Raw genomic sequence first — 15,009 nt, 5'->3', positions numbered from 1 at the left:
TTCAGTAGTTGTGGCATGCGGGCTTCAGTAGTTGTGGCTCACAGGCCCTAGAGCGCAGGCTCAGTAGTTGTGGCGCACGGGCTTAGTTGCTCTGAGGCATGTGAGATCTTCCCAGACCAGGCCTCCAACCCATGTCCCCTGGATTGGCAGGTGGATTCTTAACCACTGCACCACCAGGGAAGCCCCAAGTTTTTATATATTAGAAAAAAGAAACACTTTCATTAATTTTAACATTTTGACAAATTAAACTTTGGTTTATTTGTGGTATAATGATATAATAGAAGTTTAGTGTTGAAAGGGACTAGATTTCCATCTCTCTCATTTAATAGGAGAGACTCAGAGGGAAGGTACTGGAGGCCACATAGCTGGTTAGTGAGACCAGAACTAGAACTTCTGCCACATATCTCAATCCTCTTATGTTCTTTTCTTCTGTACCAGACTACCAGGTTATATTCAGAGAGAATTTTTTAATGGACTAACTGCAGAGATATTAGATTTAAAACTTTAAAAAAAACTGTTTAAATTTAATATTAGGTAAAGTCTTTACATTTTTCCCCCATCTATGTGATTCTTATTGGATTTAATGTCATGTATAACTTTGGTCTAACTACATAAAAACAGAGTAATGAAAATAGAACTAGAGGGAAGTCACTTAGACTATTTATTCATTTATAAAATGAGGGGTTCAGATCAGAGAATCTTCATTGTTTTTCTCTTTCTCAACATTGCATTGGCACCCTTTTTCCTTTTTTGTCCCCTGCTTAATCCATAGCCCACTGACTTCGCTAATAAGTAAATACTTCCCCTAGGTTTTATCACAAAATGTTCTGTTCAGTTCTTCAAGGAGGATAACATTCTACTCTCAAACTGTTTTTCCTCTTTTTAAAAAGTTTTAAAATTGTGGTTAAATACACATAAAATTTACCATTTTAGGCATTTAAAATGTAAAGAACTCAGCAGTATTAAGTACATTCTCATCATTGTGCAACCATCACCACCATCCATCCCCAGAACTTCATCTTTCCAAACTGAAACTCCACATGTTAAACAATAACTCCCAATTCCCTGTACCCCCTGTCTTTTAAAATCTGTTTAAAATTCTATTTGTTCTCTGAAATATTTTCCAAATAGAAGTGTGGGTATATTACTTAAAGGGGGGATGGAAATTTTTTTAAAAACCTTTTGAAGCAGTGGTATACATATAAGTGCAGCTGTGGTGGGAAAGTGGGAAGTCCTGAATTTTAGCATTTGCCAATTTCCCTGGTGTATATATTTCCACCTTAGCCGAGTTTAAGCTATCAGCGTGATGTCACTGAAAATGGAGTTGGAAAGACATGCAATAGTAGCATGTGATATATTTCCACTGTATAGATATGATAGACCTCAAGAGCATAGATAAGAGTAAAATATAGTAAAATAACTAGGAAGTTATGGTTTTTGTGTATATATTTGTTTTTAATAATTTATTTAGTTGTAAATTTAATAATTTAATTTTTAGTGATGGCTGTGTTTAACAATTGGCTTGCAAAAATTCCTAAAAATTTAGCCGGCTCCATCATGCCATTGATTGGAAGCACACTCTTTGGTATCATTTATTTATTTATTTATTTATTTATTCATTCATTCATTCATTTATTTAGCTGTGCTGGGTCTTAGTTGCAGAACGCGGGATTTTAGTTGTGGCATGCGGGATCTTGTAGTTGTGCAACGTGGGATCTAGTTCCCTGACTAGGGATTGAACATGGGCCCCCTGCACTGGGAGCGCAGAGTGTTAACCACTGGACCACCAGGGAAGCCCCTGGTATCTTATTAAAATATAAATTACTTAAGGGAAGGAACCACTTCTTTTTGGTACTATTTGGTGATTTTAGTACGTTGTGGACCCCCAGGTATTACGTGAAGCCATAGCTGAAACCACTCTCTTGAAGAGAAGACATTGTTAAATGGACTGTGGGATTATACTAGATAAATTTAAGCAGAACTAAAATATCAAGTTAAAAAACATTGGGCTTCCCTGGTGGCGCAGTGGTTGAGAGTCCGCCTGCCGATGCAGGGAACACGGGTTCGTTCCCTGGTCAGGAGGATCCCACATGCCGCGGAGTGGCTGGGTCTGTGAGCCATGGCTGCTGAGCCTGTGTGTTCGGAGCCTGTGCTCCGCAACGGGAGAGGCCACAACAGTGAGAGGCCCGCATACCGCAAACAAACAAACAAAAATATATAGGCTTGGGACTTCCCTGGTGGCACAGTGGTTAAGAATCCGCCTGCCAATGCAGGGGACATGGGTTCGATCCCTGGTCCTGGAAGATCCCACATGCCGCAGAGCAACTAAGCCCGTGTGCCACAACTACTGAGCCTGCGCTCTAGAGCTGGTGAGGCACAACTACTTAGCCTGTGTGCCAAAACTACTGAAGCCTACTGCGCCTAGAGCCGGTGCTCCAAAACAAGAGAAGCCACCGCAATGAGACACGCGCGCACCACAACGAAGAGTAGCCCCCGCTCACCACAGCTAGAGAAAGCCCACGCGCAACGAAGACCCAACACAGCCAAAAATAAATAAATTAATTAAAAAAAACAAAAACATAGGCTTAAGAATATCTGTTCCATAAACAAGGGCTCCTAGAATAGAGATTCTATTTTAAGGTAACCCTGGAGCAACAAATCCCATAATCCTAAGAATTTTGTGGTAACTTAATAAGTTTTAAAAACTTTTATTTAAAATTATGCTTTAGCATGTTATACAGGCCTTGAATTATACATAAAGCTACAGAATTGTGGTCTACTTCAATAATTAAAACAAATCAGGTCTTCAATGTGTAGAGCCTTTGCTTTATTTGATTTGTTCTACCCCATCCCCTCCCCCTACTTTCCATCCACATGTCATACAGGTTAGTGTACTTTTCTATATAAAGGAAAAGATAATTCTTGAGCATATTTTAATGTGGGAATTATGCCAACAGGAATTTCTTTATATATACACACATACATATATAGTAATTACTAATATGCTTAAAGAAGTCTAATTATTGATAGATTTAATCATGGCAGCTAATAGAACAAGTATATATGACAAATGAAATGCCTCCGTTTTTGGAAAACATTATAAACACTTTTTAAATAGAGAATTTCTAGATTTGTTTTTCTGGCTCATAGCAACTGCTTGCTGTTAGAGATGCAAATCAGATACTGATTATTGGAAAATTTTTAAAAACAAAGGCTGACTCTTCAATTTCTACTCTAGAAGTTTTTGGTTATAAAGATAGAATTTTATTAATTGCAAAGTTTTCCAATCAAATTTAGGCCAGTGATGAGAGAAATTATTAGTGATGGAAGCTTTAGTTTATCTCTTTCTGAAATTCTGTTCAATAGTGACAGCTTCTGACTTCAGAAGCATTTTAACTTCTGAGAACCATTTTTTCTTCCTCACTCTACCTTCCAAAGTAGAATCCTTGGTTTACTTTTTGTATAATAAAAATATCTGTATACTGCTTCTCATTGGATCTGAGAACTACTTTTAACAGTTTTTGTTGGTTTATACTTTTTCCATTAAGGATCCAAATTTTCAAGAAGCAATCTTTAGTCCAGAGCTTAAGTTGACAGAAAGGTCAGAAAGTCTTCTCAGCTGTGGGCTATGAACAGGAGACCTTCCCTGAGGAAATCATGTTTTGCCTTTCACAGTAAACTCAAAGGATGGTGGTTGTTTCCCTGACAAATTCAAGGTAGTACATGCTTTAAGATCTAGTAAAAGATGTAGAATTCCCCGCGATTAAGAATAATTTGTAGATTATATCACATTCAGAAATAAACCACTTTTAACACCCTGATATATATCCTTCCCAACGTTTCTCTATGTACGCACAAGTATTTTACAGCCTATGGCAGTTTTCTGCTTTTTCTCTCTTAGAAGTTTACTGCAGATCAAGGTCCCACGCTAGGACCCAGGTTAAATAAATTGGAGTTATTCGGACTGCTACTCCTGTATTAACGTAGCTTTTTTTGTGTAATTTATGACTCTTTAAGCCTTCCAGTTTTGGTCTGTGTGGCACATATTTGTAGTTCTTTGGTTAATGGGGTTGCAAATTATGTTAACAGCCGGAGTATCCCTGAAAATAAGTTTGTTCAGTGTTTTAATTTGAAACCACGTATCCTACCAGAGGTAGAAAAACTGCCTATTTGATGAGAGTGTTAGTAACCTTAGGGAATTCTTGAAGCCATTGCTAGTTCTTAATAGAGCATAGGTATTCTAGGTCAGGGGTCCCCAACCCCCTGTTAGGAACCAGGCTGCACAGTAGGTGAGCACAGTAGGAGGTGCGTGGTGGGCGAGCGAAGCTTCATCTGTGGATCCCTTGCATTACAGCCTTAACCATCCCCTATCCCCACCCCCGCCTACTCCCCCGTTCCGTGGAAAAATCATCTTCCACAAAACTGGTCCCTGTGTCAAAAAGGTTGGGGACCAATGTTCTAGATTATGGAGGTTCTGTATACTTTTCTATTTCCATATTTTCAAAATCAGTGTATATCATATTAAAATATGTGAAAATATAAAGAAAAAAATACAGTATCATGTTTAGTAATACATCTTTTGGTTCATGAAATAATTATTTCTGCTGATCTTTAGTTCCAGAAGGCTGACTCTGATCTGGATTACATTCAGTACAGGCTGGAATATGAAATCAAGACTAATTATCCTGATTCAGCAGGCAAGGTAATCGGAAAAAGAAATGTCTTTTTAACAGAATATTTTATTAAAAGATTTTCTGATAGTATTTCTAATAGTAGTAGATTATAACAATTACATTATTAAATTTATAGAATCTTTTTTGTGTTGGAAACTTGGTCACAGAATATTGGAGAGATTATACCCATAGTCAAGGAAATTTGTGGCTCCTCTTTTTTTTTTTAACCCATAAATAAGAATTATTGAGTACAGGGGTGTAAACCACTATGGAAGCCTCTGAAATTCTGAGAGAATATAGATACCTCTAGGGCAGTGGCTAAATAAGAGGGGAGAAATCCTAGCAGTGATGATATTCTCTGAGGAAGATGATGATATACTATTAAATTCGATACATGAACTGTGATTTTTGCATAAAATTATGTACTTAGTTATTTCTAAGTTTAGGTTGATTAGAAATATTATCTGTTTATATGCCATAAATTATAACTACATGTATACACGCCTATCTATAGAGATAAAGCAGACAATTTTTAAGCATTGTCTGCTAACATTAATTTAGCACTTAAAATATTAATTTACCAGTTAAATCATTAATGTTTATCTTTTATAGCATTTGCTAGCAGACAAGAAATATCATATTTTACTGTTTCTCAAAAAATTTATACAATTAAAATTTGGGAGGAATTGAGTGGAAGTGCAAATTAAAATAACATTTTATATAAAATTGGGAAAGCATTGTGAATGTTCAGTTTTTACTGCTTTACATGAAATAATGGAATGCCAGGATTCTATGGGAGTACAGTTTTAACTGTTCTACCTCCTTAACTGACTTGACTTTTTCTTTGTCTTTTCCTCTTTTCTCTTTTACTGAAGAACAACCAACCAATTCTGGTCCAGTGGTACCACCTAATTGACTGGCCAAAGCACTCATCTGAGTCAGTATCTTTCGAGTACCATGTGGAAAACATTTCATGTGGGGCTTCCCCTTTTCTTCCACCTTCCATCTCTCATTTTAGTTACACTTCCAGTTGTTTTTCTATTCTACACCTTTTTTTTTAAAACAGCTTTATTGACCTATAATTCACATACCATGAAATTCACCCTTTTAAAGTATACAGTTCAGTGGTTTTTAGTATATTTAGTTCATTGGAATTTTTAGTAATTTAGTATATTGTACAGCCATCATCACAATAAATATTTGAATATTTTCATCACCTCAAAAAGAAACCCATACCCATTAGCTGTTTCTCCCCATTAACAACCACTTCTCCTGCCCCTGGCCAGCTCCCAACAACTACTAATCCACTTTCTGTCTCTGAAAACTCTACAGATTTGCTGTCTGAACATTTCATATAAACGGAATCATACAATATGTGGCCTTTTATGTCCGGTTTCTTTCACTTAGCATGTTTTTTTTTTTAATTGACATATAGTTGATTTACAATGTTTCAGGTGTACAGCAAAGTGATTCAGTTTTACATACACACATATATATATATTCTTTTTCAGATTCTTTTCCATTATAGGTTATTACAAGATATTGAGTATAGTTCCCTGTGCTGTACAGTAGGTCGTTGTTATCTATTTTATATACAGTAGTATATATCCGTTAATCCCAAATTTCCAATTTATCCCTCCCCCGCCTCTTCCCCTTTGGTAACCATAAGTTTGTTTCCCATGACTGTGAGTCTGTTTCTGTTTTGTAAATAAGTTCATTTGTATCATTTTTTTTTTAGATTCCACATTAACTGATATCATGATATGTCTTTCTCTTTCTGACTTCACTTAGTATGATAATCTCTATATCCATCCATGTTGCTGCAAATGGCATTATTTCATTCTATTTTATGGATGAGTAGTATTCCATTGTATACATATACCACATCTTCTTTATCCATTCATCTGTCGATGGACATTTAGGTTGCTTTCATGTCGTGGCTATTGTAAATAGTCCTGCTATGAACATTGGGGTCCATGTATCTTTTTATTTATTTATTTTTTGTGGTTCGCGGGCGTCTCACTGCCGTGGCCTCTCCCGTTGCGGAGCACAGGCTCCTGACGCGCAGGCTCAGCGGCCATGGCTCACGGGCCCAGCAGCTCCACGGCATGTGGGATCTTCCCGGACCGGTGCACGAACCCGTGTCCCCTGCATCGGCAGGCGGACTCTCAACCACTGCGCCACCAGGGAAGCCCTTTTTTTTTTTTTAAAGAAGATGTTGGGGGTAGGAGTTTATTAATTAATTAATTAGTTTTTGCTATGTTGGGTCTTCGTTTCTGTGCGAGGGCTTTCTCCAGTTGTGGCAAGCGGGGGCCACTCTTCATCGCGGTGCGTGGGCCTCTCACTATCACGGCCTCTCTTGTTGCGGAGCACAAGGCTCCAGACGTGCAGGCTCAGTAGTTGTGGCTCACGGGCCTAGTTGCTCCGCGGCATGTGGGATCTTCCTGGACCAGGGCACGAACCCGTGTCCCCTGCATCGGCAGGCGGACTCTCAACCACTGCGCCACCAGGGAAGCCCTCTTTTTTTTTTTTTTTTTTTAAATTAATTAATTTATTTTTGGCTGCATTGGGTCTTTGTTGCTGCATGCAGGCTTTCTCTAGTTGTGGTGAGCAGGGGCTACTCTTTGTTGCAGGGCGTGGGCTTCTCGTTGCAGTGGCTTCTCTTGTTGCAGAGGGAGCATGGGCTCTAGGCGTGTGGGCTTCAGTAGTTGTGGCACGTGGGCTTAGTAGTTGTGGCACACGGGCTTATTGGCTCTGCGGCATGTGGGATCTTCGTGGACCAGGGCTCGAACCCGTGTCCCCCGCATTGGCAGGCGGATTCTTAACCACTGTGCCACCAGGGAAGTCCTATGGTTTCTTTTAAATTTAGTAACACGATTAATGGCATGTTTCCTTTTGTTTCTTTCAAAAGACTTAGTTTTTTGCTCACATATTGGCTTTTCTTCTTCCTCATCACTAGCACTGTCGTAACCAGAACACTTCTTGTATATTTTTGTGAGCTACCAAAAGTGATCACCCATTTATAATAAATAAAACCCTAAAACGAATTGAAATGTTATAGGCACAAAATTAAATAAAGTGCAGAATAGTTTGCAAACACTAATAAAAGAACACAGTGGCTCCCAAGAAGCCAGTCACTCAAAACAGGCTGTGTGCACAATAATGTTTTCCTCTGTGGTGTGGTGCTAAGTCCTAAAATCACGTTTCCTGAGTTAATCATTGCCATCTCAATTTTACTAGACTCAGTTACTGTCACAAAACATGTAGTATGGGTAATTGACTAACTACCCTACGTTAACTCTTAGCTCTATGGCTGTTTATTTCTTACACCTTATTCACCAATTCCTTCTTTTTTCCTAGTTTGGGAGATCATCAGGATTAGTTCTTAACACATTTTTTTCCCCTATAAATTTGTATCAATATTTGGGGAATTCGTTATTCTTATGGTTTATATGTACAGTTCTCTGATCAATTCACTACTGAGCTCCATTCTAAAGATCATTTATAATTGCCTGATCCCCTGCCATCTCACAGTTGATGTCCTCTACCCTCAAATCAATTTTCCTCCCAACCTGAAACTTTTATTTTTGTCAAATTAATTTTTATAAATAATTAGAAAAGTAACAGAAGTACATAGTTACAAATAGTAATTCCTTGTTTCACACTTTTATTTCAGCATCTTCTTGTATTTACCTCTATATTTCTAAGTAGTATGCTTATATTGCTATTTTTCCTCTGATCTGAAATATCTACTGATTTCCTGGATACAGACTATTCTAGTTCAAATCCCAGCTCTGCATTGTGATCTTAGGCAAGTCACTTAACCTCTCTGTACTTAGTTTCCTCATCTATAAAATGGTTTATTACTGCCTACTTTGTAGGTTAAGAGAGAATAAAATTATATATATACATAATGTGTTTAGAACTGTTTGGTCCAGAATATGCGATATATTTTAGCTGTTATTATTAATAACTTCCTGTTATTGAAGATAAAGATTAAATACTTTACTATCCATAAGTATCCTCATCTTCACAATTTCTGGATATATCATTCAGTATTTGTTTATATTATTATGTCTTAGTCTGTTTTGGGGGCTGCTATAACAAAATAGTAGACTGGGTACTTTTTTTTTTTTGCAGTACGCGGGCCTCTCACTGTTGTGGCCTCCCCCCGTTGCGGAGAACAGGCTCCGGACGCACAGGCTCAGCGGCCATGGCTCACGGGCCCAGCTGCTCCGCGGCACGCGGGATCCTCCCAGACCGGGGCACGAACCCGTATCCCCTGCATCGGCAGGCGGACTCTCAACCACTGTGCCACCAGGGAAGCCCTGGGGCCTTCTTTTGGGTTGCAGACTTTTGGTTGTATCCTTAAATGGCAGAAGGGGAAGATCTCTCTAAGGCCTCTTCTATCAGAGCACTAATCCCATTCGTGATGGCTGTACCCTCATAACATAATCACCTCTCAAAGATCCCACCTCTTAATTCCATCACCTTGGGGGTTAGGTTTCAACAAATGAATTTTGCAGGGACACATTCAGATCACAGTAATTATGGCTCTGCAAATATTGCTTTTATCCAAGTCGCGCAATATACTATGTTTGCTTTTCCTTTCTTACACAACTTGTTTTTCTGGAGCTAATAATTGTTTTCTTTTTTTCCCCTTCAATTTTCTTAGTTTTTCTATGCATTTATCATTAATTCAGCCTCAGACTTTTCTACCAGAACTGTTAAACTCCTGTCAACATTGTCAGACACATCACATGATCCCTAAGTTTCATTTTCTTCCACATCCCTTGTGTGCTGTCTGTCCTCTTGCTCCAATCTAACCTTCGGCTCTACAGGCTTCCTGCATGGCTGGGAATTTCTTTACCATAATTTTGGTGATTCCCTTTGTTTTACTCCCTTTAGTTTGGATCATATATTTCACTCTTTGAGATGTCAGATGTTTGAAAATGTATTTACTTAACCCTTATTTAATCCTTTAGTTAATGGATGGTTTGGTTGAGTATGGAATTCTAGATTAGAGATTATTTTCTCTTAATTTTAAAATCATGGTTTTGTGGTTTCCTAGCTTTCAGTGTTCTTGTTGAGAAATAGATGCCATTCTAATTCCTGATCGGTTGTATTTGTCTTCCTTCTTATTTTATACCTTCCATCCCCCCCCACCCCGCCCCCAAATCCTGCAGCACACCTATCTGTCTTGGAACTTTAAGAATATTTTATCTATGCTGTGAAATTTTATAATTATTTTATGATTATGATATAGGTCTTTTCATTAACTGTGCTGTCACTTGGTGGGGCTCTTTAAATATGAAACACGTGAATCTAAAGTCGTATCACTTTTCTTACCTATATATTCATAAGAAAAGAAATCCTCTTTTGTGGCCTTTCCCATTACTGAAATATTGGACTCCCTGAATCTATCCTCTATTTTTCTTATCTTTTCTTTCAATTTTGTCTATTTCCCCCCTCCTTTTTAGGATATTTTTTTGACTGTATTTTCCAGTTTTTCTACTGGCAATCTCTTAGAATATCTAGATACATTATGAGAAATGAAGGGTTAGGGTACAGGTCTCAGTGTCATTGGGGTGTTTACTGAGTAGATATCCCAAAAGGCATCTTAATATACAGTATTTGCCAGACTATACATTTGGTGTCATCTATATTTCTTTGCCCATATCAAACATAAGTTTTCTTAACTTTTTTATGGTGTCTCTTTTGTCCTTTTCCTGCTTCTACTCTTCATGCCATAGGTCTTGGTCACTCTCTGCAGAGTTATTTTAACAGTCTTTAAGTTAGGTTTTCTGTTCTTATTCATTCCTGTTAGAATCATCTTTATTTATCAATCTCCAAAGAGGGGAGTAGAGGGCCATGAACTGAGCCTCTGACTATAGCCATGAGGTAGGGTCCACAAAGAAGATACTTGAAGAGTGGGAAGATAACCAAGATACTATAGTTTTGTGGAAATCAAGAGTCCATTTTAAGAAGATTAGAATAGGAAAGAAATAAGGAGAGGCAAAAAGAGGGATATCAAAATTATAGAGCAAGTCTGACTTTTTGATTGTTTAAAATAATTTGGCAAAGGACTCTGGTCTATGGGGTCTTCTATTATTATTATTTATTTATTTATTTTTGGCTGCTTTGGGTCTTTGTTGCTGTGCGCAGAGCTTTCTCTAGTTGCGGCGAGCGGGGGCTACTCTTGGTTGCGGTGCGCAGGCTTCTCATTGCTGTGGCTTCTCTTGTTGCGAGGCATGGGCTCTAGGGGCACGGGCTTCAGTAGTTGCAGCACACAGGCTCAGTAGTTGTGGCTCGCAGGCTCTAGAGCGCAGGCTCAGTAGTTGTGGCGCACAGGCTTAGCTGCTCCACGGCATGTGGGATCTTCCCGGACAAGGGCTTGAACCCGTGTCCCCTGCATTGGCAGGTGGATTCTTAACCACTGTGCCACCAGGGAAGTCCCAGGGCTATTTATTATTAAAAGGCCTAGGAAATGTATTATTATAGGACCTAGAAGGTTGGTGGCAAATGGAGTAAGAAAAATGAAACTGGTTTTGAATTGCAACAGAGTCAAGAGAAGAGTTAATTTTCCCCTCAGTATAGGGAAAATTTATATATATTTGAGGTCTGTATAGAGGGAGGTATGAAAAGGTTATTGAAATATAGGAAATTTAAGGTTCTGGAGGATATGGGGAGGACACAACAATAATAGTGGTAGTGGGAGTTCCCTGGTGGCACAGTGGTTGAGAATCCACCTGCCAATGCAGGGTACACGGGTTCAAGCCCTTGTCCGGGAAGATCCCACACGCCGTGGAACAACTAGGCGCATGCGCCACAATTACTGAGCCTGCGCTCTAGAGCCCGAGAGCCACAACTACTGAGCCTGCGTGCTGCAACTACTGAAGCCCATGTCCCTACAGCCTGTGCCTCGCAACAAGAGAAGCCACGGCAATAAGAAGCCTGCGCTCTGCAACCAAGAGTAGCCCCCGCTTGCTGCACCTAGAGAAAGCTCGTGTGCAGCAAAGAAGACTGAATGCAGCTAAAAATAAATAAATAAACTAATTTATTAAAAAAAATAGTGGTAGTGTTAGGGGCTAAGTAAGGATCAGAATGTCCAAAGTGTTTTCATTTTCAGTGAAAACGCAGGAGTAGAAACTCCTAGATGGTTTCTGTCTTCTCAGTAAAGTAGTTGGGGTGAGGTCTTTTGCCAAGAAGGGGTGGATGGGAACTGGAGGGAGTGGAGAAAGTTTGGAATAGCTAGTATTGGAGGGTTTGCTAAGAAACCACCAGGGAATGAAAAGAATAACCAAGTGGCAGAAAGCACCCAGTTGAAATGTCTTTTCTGGAATAGTGGTTTATATTCCAAAATGAATTTGAAAAACTAATGTAATTTATAAATATAGTTGCTTGAGTTGGCATGCATTTTGTATAGTGAGGTCAGTGAATTGGTGCTCATACATACTTTAGCCCCATGACAGTGTATTTAAGAATTTCAGGACTTCCCTGGTGGCGCAGTAGTTAAGAATCTGCCTGCCAATGCAGGGGACACGGGTTCCAGCCCTGGTCCGGGAAGTTCCCACATGCCACGAAGCAAATAAGCCCGTGCGCCACAAGCCTGCACTCTAGAGACCGTGAGCCACAACTACTGAACCAGCGCGCCTACAGCCTGTTCTCTGCAACAAGAGAAGCCACGCAATGAGAAACCCGCTTACGGCAACGAAGAGTAGCCCCGCTCTCCTCAACTAGAGAAAGCATGTGTGCAGCAATGAAGACCGAATGCAGCCAAAAATAAATAAATTAATTAAAAAAGAATTTCATCATAAGTGGTTTCAAGTTGTCTTATTCAACAAATCATAGTTCCTTAAATCACCTTCTGTATAATAACATTTAGAACTGTATTTTAGAAGTATGGTGTAATTAATTATTGTGAGCTATACATCAAATATTACATATCTAATGTGACCTTATTTGCTGTTTAATATTGCTGTTTTGTGTGTGTGTGTGTGTGTGTGCAGGGGAGGGGTTATTTCTGTGCCTAGGCTTTAAATTCCTTGAGAATAGGATGTAGGTCTTATACTTCTCTCTTTTTTCCTTCCTCCCATCCTCTGTCCCATAGCTGTGTATTAAATACAGTGTTCTATTAAATGGATGGTAGAATGTGCTGTATATATTTTAATTCTTAAAAGAAGCTTAATTTTTCCTTTCCAGGTTTAATATATATTAATTTTTTTCCTGATGTAGAAAAATCCTGTTACGCTCTTAAAGGAATTGTCAGCAATAAAGTCTCGATATCAAACTTTGCATGCACGCTTTAAACCAATTGCTGTCGAGCATAAAGAGACTAAGAGCCACATTTGTGCTACTTTCAATAAGACTATGACCTTGATACAAGAACTACAAAAGCAAACAGACCTGAAGGTAATGCTTTCAATTGACCAGTTGGATTTGTAGAATTTTAATTCTGAATTTCTCTTTGAAAGATAAATCCCCAGTAACTCTCATTTTGAAATTCAGCAGTTGGAACTGTTGATAGAAATGAGATTTTCCTGATTCCCTGAAGTATAATAGCTCTCATCTTCTTTATTTTATAAATTTAATTTATTTTTGGCTGTGTTGGGTCTTCTTTGCTGTGCGCGGGCTTTCTCTAGATGCGGTGAGCGGGGCTACTCTTCATTGTGGTGCGCAGGCTTATTGCAGTGGCTTCTCTTGTTGCAGAGCACGGGCTCTAGGCACCTGGGCTTCAGTAGTTATGGCACGTGGGCTTAGTTGCTCTGCAGCATGTGGGAATCTTCCCGGACCAGGGATCGAACCCGTGTCCCCTGCATTGGCAGGTGGATTCTTAGCCACTGCACCACCAGGGAAGTCTCCCTCCTTTTATTTTAAAATGAGCAGGTGGACTTGACATGGTTAATGAAGAGGTATGCTGTCTTGGATTATGTAGCCATGGCAGAAGAGAAATCTTCCTAATACTTATTAAATCTACCAGTTCTGCTGGTTCCTGTAAGAACTAGTGAGACTGAGAAATCTAGAAAGCATCTATACCAGTGACTTTTTTTTAGTTCTCCTTTTCTTCAGTTGGGTTGGTGGACTTGGGTAAGCCTGACCTTCATCCTCTTCCTCCATTCTGCACCCCCTTCTCATTTACTGTAAGAATCTCATTTAGTGTAATCCTCTATCACTAATGTGTAAAACTCTTTAGATATGTTGGAGTAGGAAAAAGAATATGAACTGCTGACCTAGGCACTGAGATCTCGAACAGCCAATTGAAGAGTTTGCTCGCATTTTCATTTACAATGCAAAGGTGAGGGCTTTTGAAAGAAAAGATAGCCTAATGTAGATGGAATCATAGAGTTGAATTTAATTATCTGGACAAAAGATGTCCAATAGGTTTTAATTTCTGGTGCTAACTCCAATCGGTTAACTGGTAACACCTGCTTAGAATGCTGTATTAAGGAGCTGTGTCTGGGCATGGCAAAAAAGCTATCTGGGGGCTTCCCTGGTGGCGCAGTGGTTGAGAGTCCGCCTGCTGATGCAGGGGACCCGGGTTCGTGACCCGGTCTGGGAAGATCCCACATGCCGCGGAGCAGCTAGGCCCGTGAGCCATGGCCGCTGAGCCTGCGCGTCCAGAGCCTGTGCTCCGCAACGGGAGAGGCCACAACAGTGAGAGGCCCGCGTACCGTAAAAAAAAAAAAAAAAAAAAAAAAAAAGCTATCTGCTGTGGCATGCTGCTAGGGGCAGCATACATGGTATTTATTTGCCAAGTCTGAACTAAATTATGGCTTAAGTTACTTGAATTATAGGCTTGCAGCAAGAGTAGATCTCAAAGGTTGATTACCCAGGTTAATTTGATGAAGAATTCTTTATGTTACCAATGGAGGAAAAGAGAACAGTGCCTGGGTAAAAATCGTAAAATGACACCTTAAATGTATGTGTTATGTCATGGAGAAATGAATAGTGGAAGAGGGGAGGGCAATTAAAAAGGGCACAGAGGGAATAGGGAGCAGGAATTTAAATAGTATGGGTGGCGTCACCTGCTAATAAATAAAATGCAAAAAAGATGTAATAACCTTTATAAATAAAATCAAGTCACATATTCTTCATTGTACATGTGATCAGAGCCTGACAACAGAAGCACATAAACTTGTTCTAAGGAAACAAATCTTGAAGAGAGACTAAGAGTAGTTCTGGATGTATATATCAACATATATGTATAGAAATCCACGAATTTATTGAAGCACAATAAATTTGGGTGAGTAAAGAGAAAAATGATTTTTTGAATATTTACTAAAAATTGTCTCCATTAGATACAATAAATAAATGGCATATTTATGAGATTAAAAAA

The 15,009-nt window shown here is 39.1% G+C and overlaps 1 protein-coding gene across 1 annotated transcript in view; it reads left to right on the top strand.

Moving 5' to 3' along the window:
• SKA2 (spindle and kinetochore associated complex subunit 2) overlaps window positions 1-15,009 on the top strand; it is a 28,963-nt gene that overhangs the window by 9,957 nt on the left and 3,997 nt on the right. The window contains exons 2-3 of the mRNA XM_022552635.3: window positions 4,616-4,702; window positions 12,909-13,085. Coding sequence (XP_022408343.1) covers window positions 4,616-4,702; window positions 12,909-13,085 — 264 coding nt within the window. The remainder of the gene's footprint in view (window positions 1-4,615; window positions 4,703-12,908; window positions 13,086-15,009) is intronic.

Source organism: Delphinapterus leucas, chromosome 19 (assembly GCF_059928025.1).
Source record: "Delphinapterus leucas isolate spDelLeu-1000000601 "Yukka" chromosome 19, BTC_Dleu_Yukka2, whole genome shotgun sequence".
In the NCBI taxonomy this organism is placed as follows: domain Eukaryota; kingdom Metazoa; phylum Chordata; class Mammalia; order Artiodactyla; family Monodontidae; genus Delphinapterus; species Delphinapterus leucas.
This window is presented reverse-complemented; position numbering and strand designations above follow the sequence as displayed.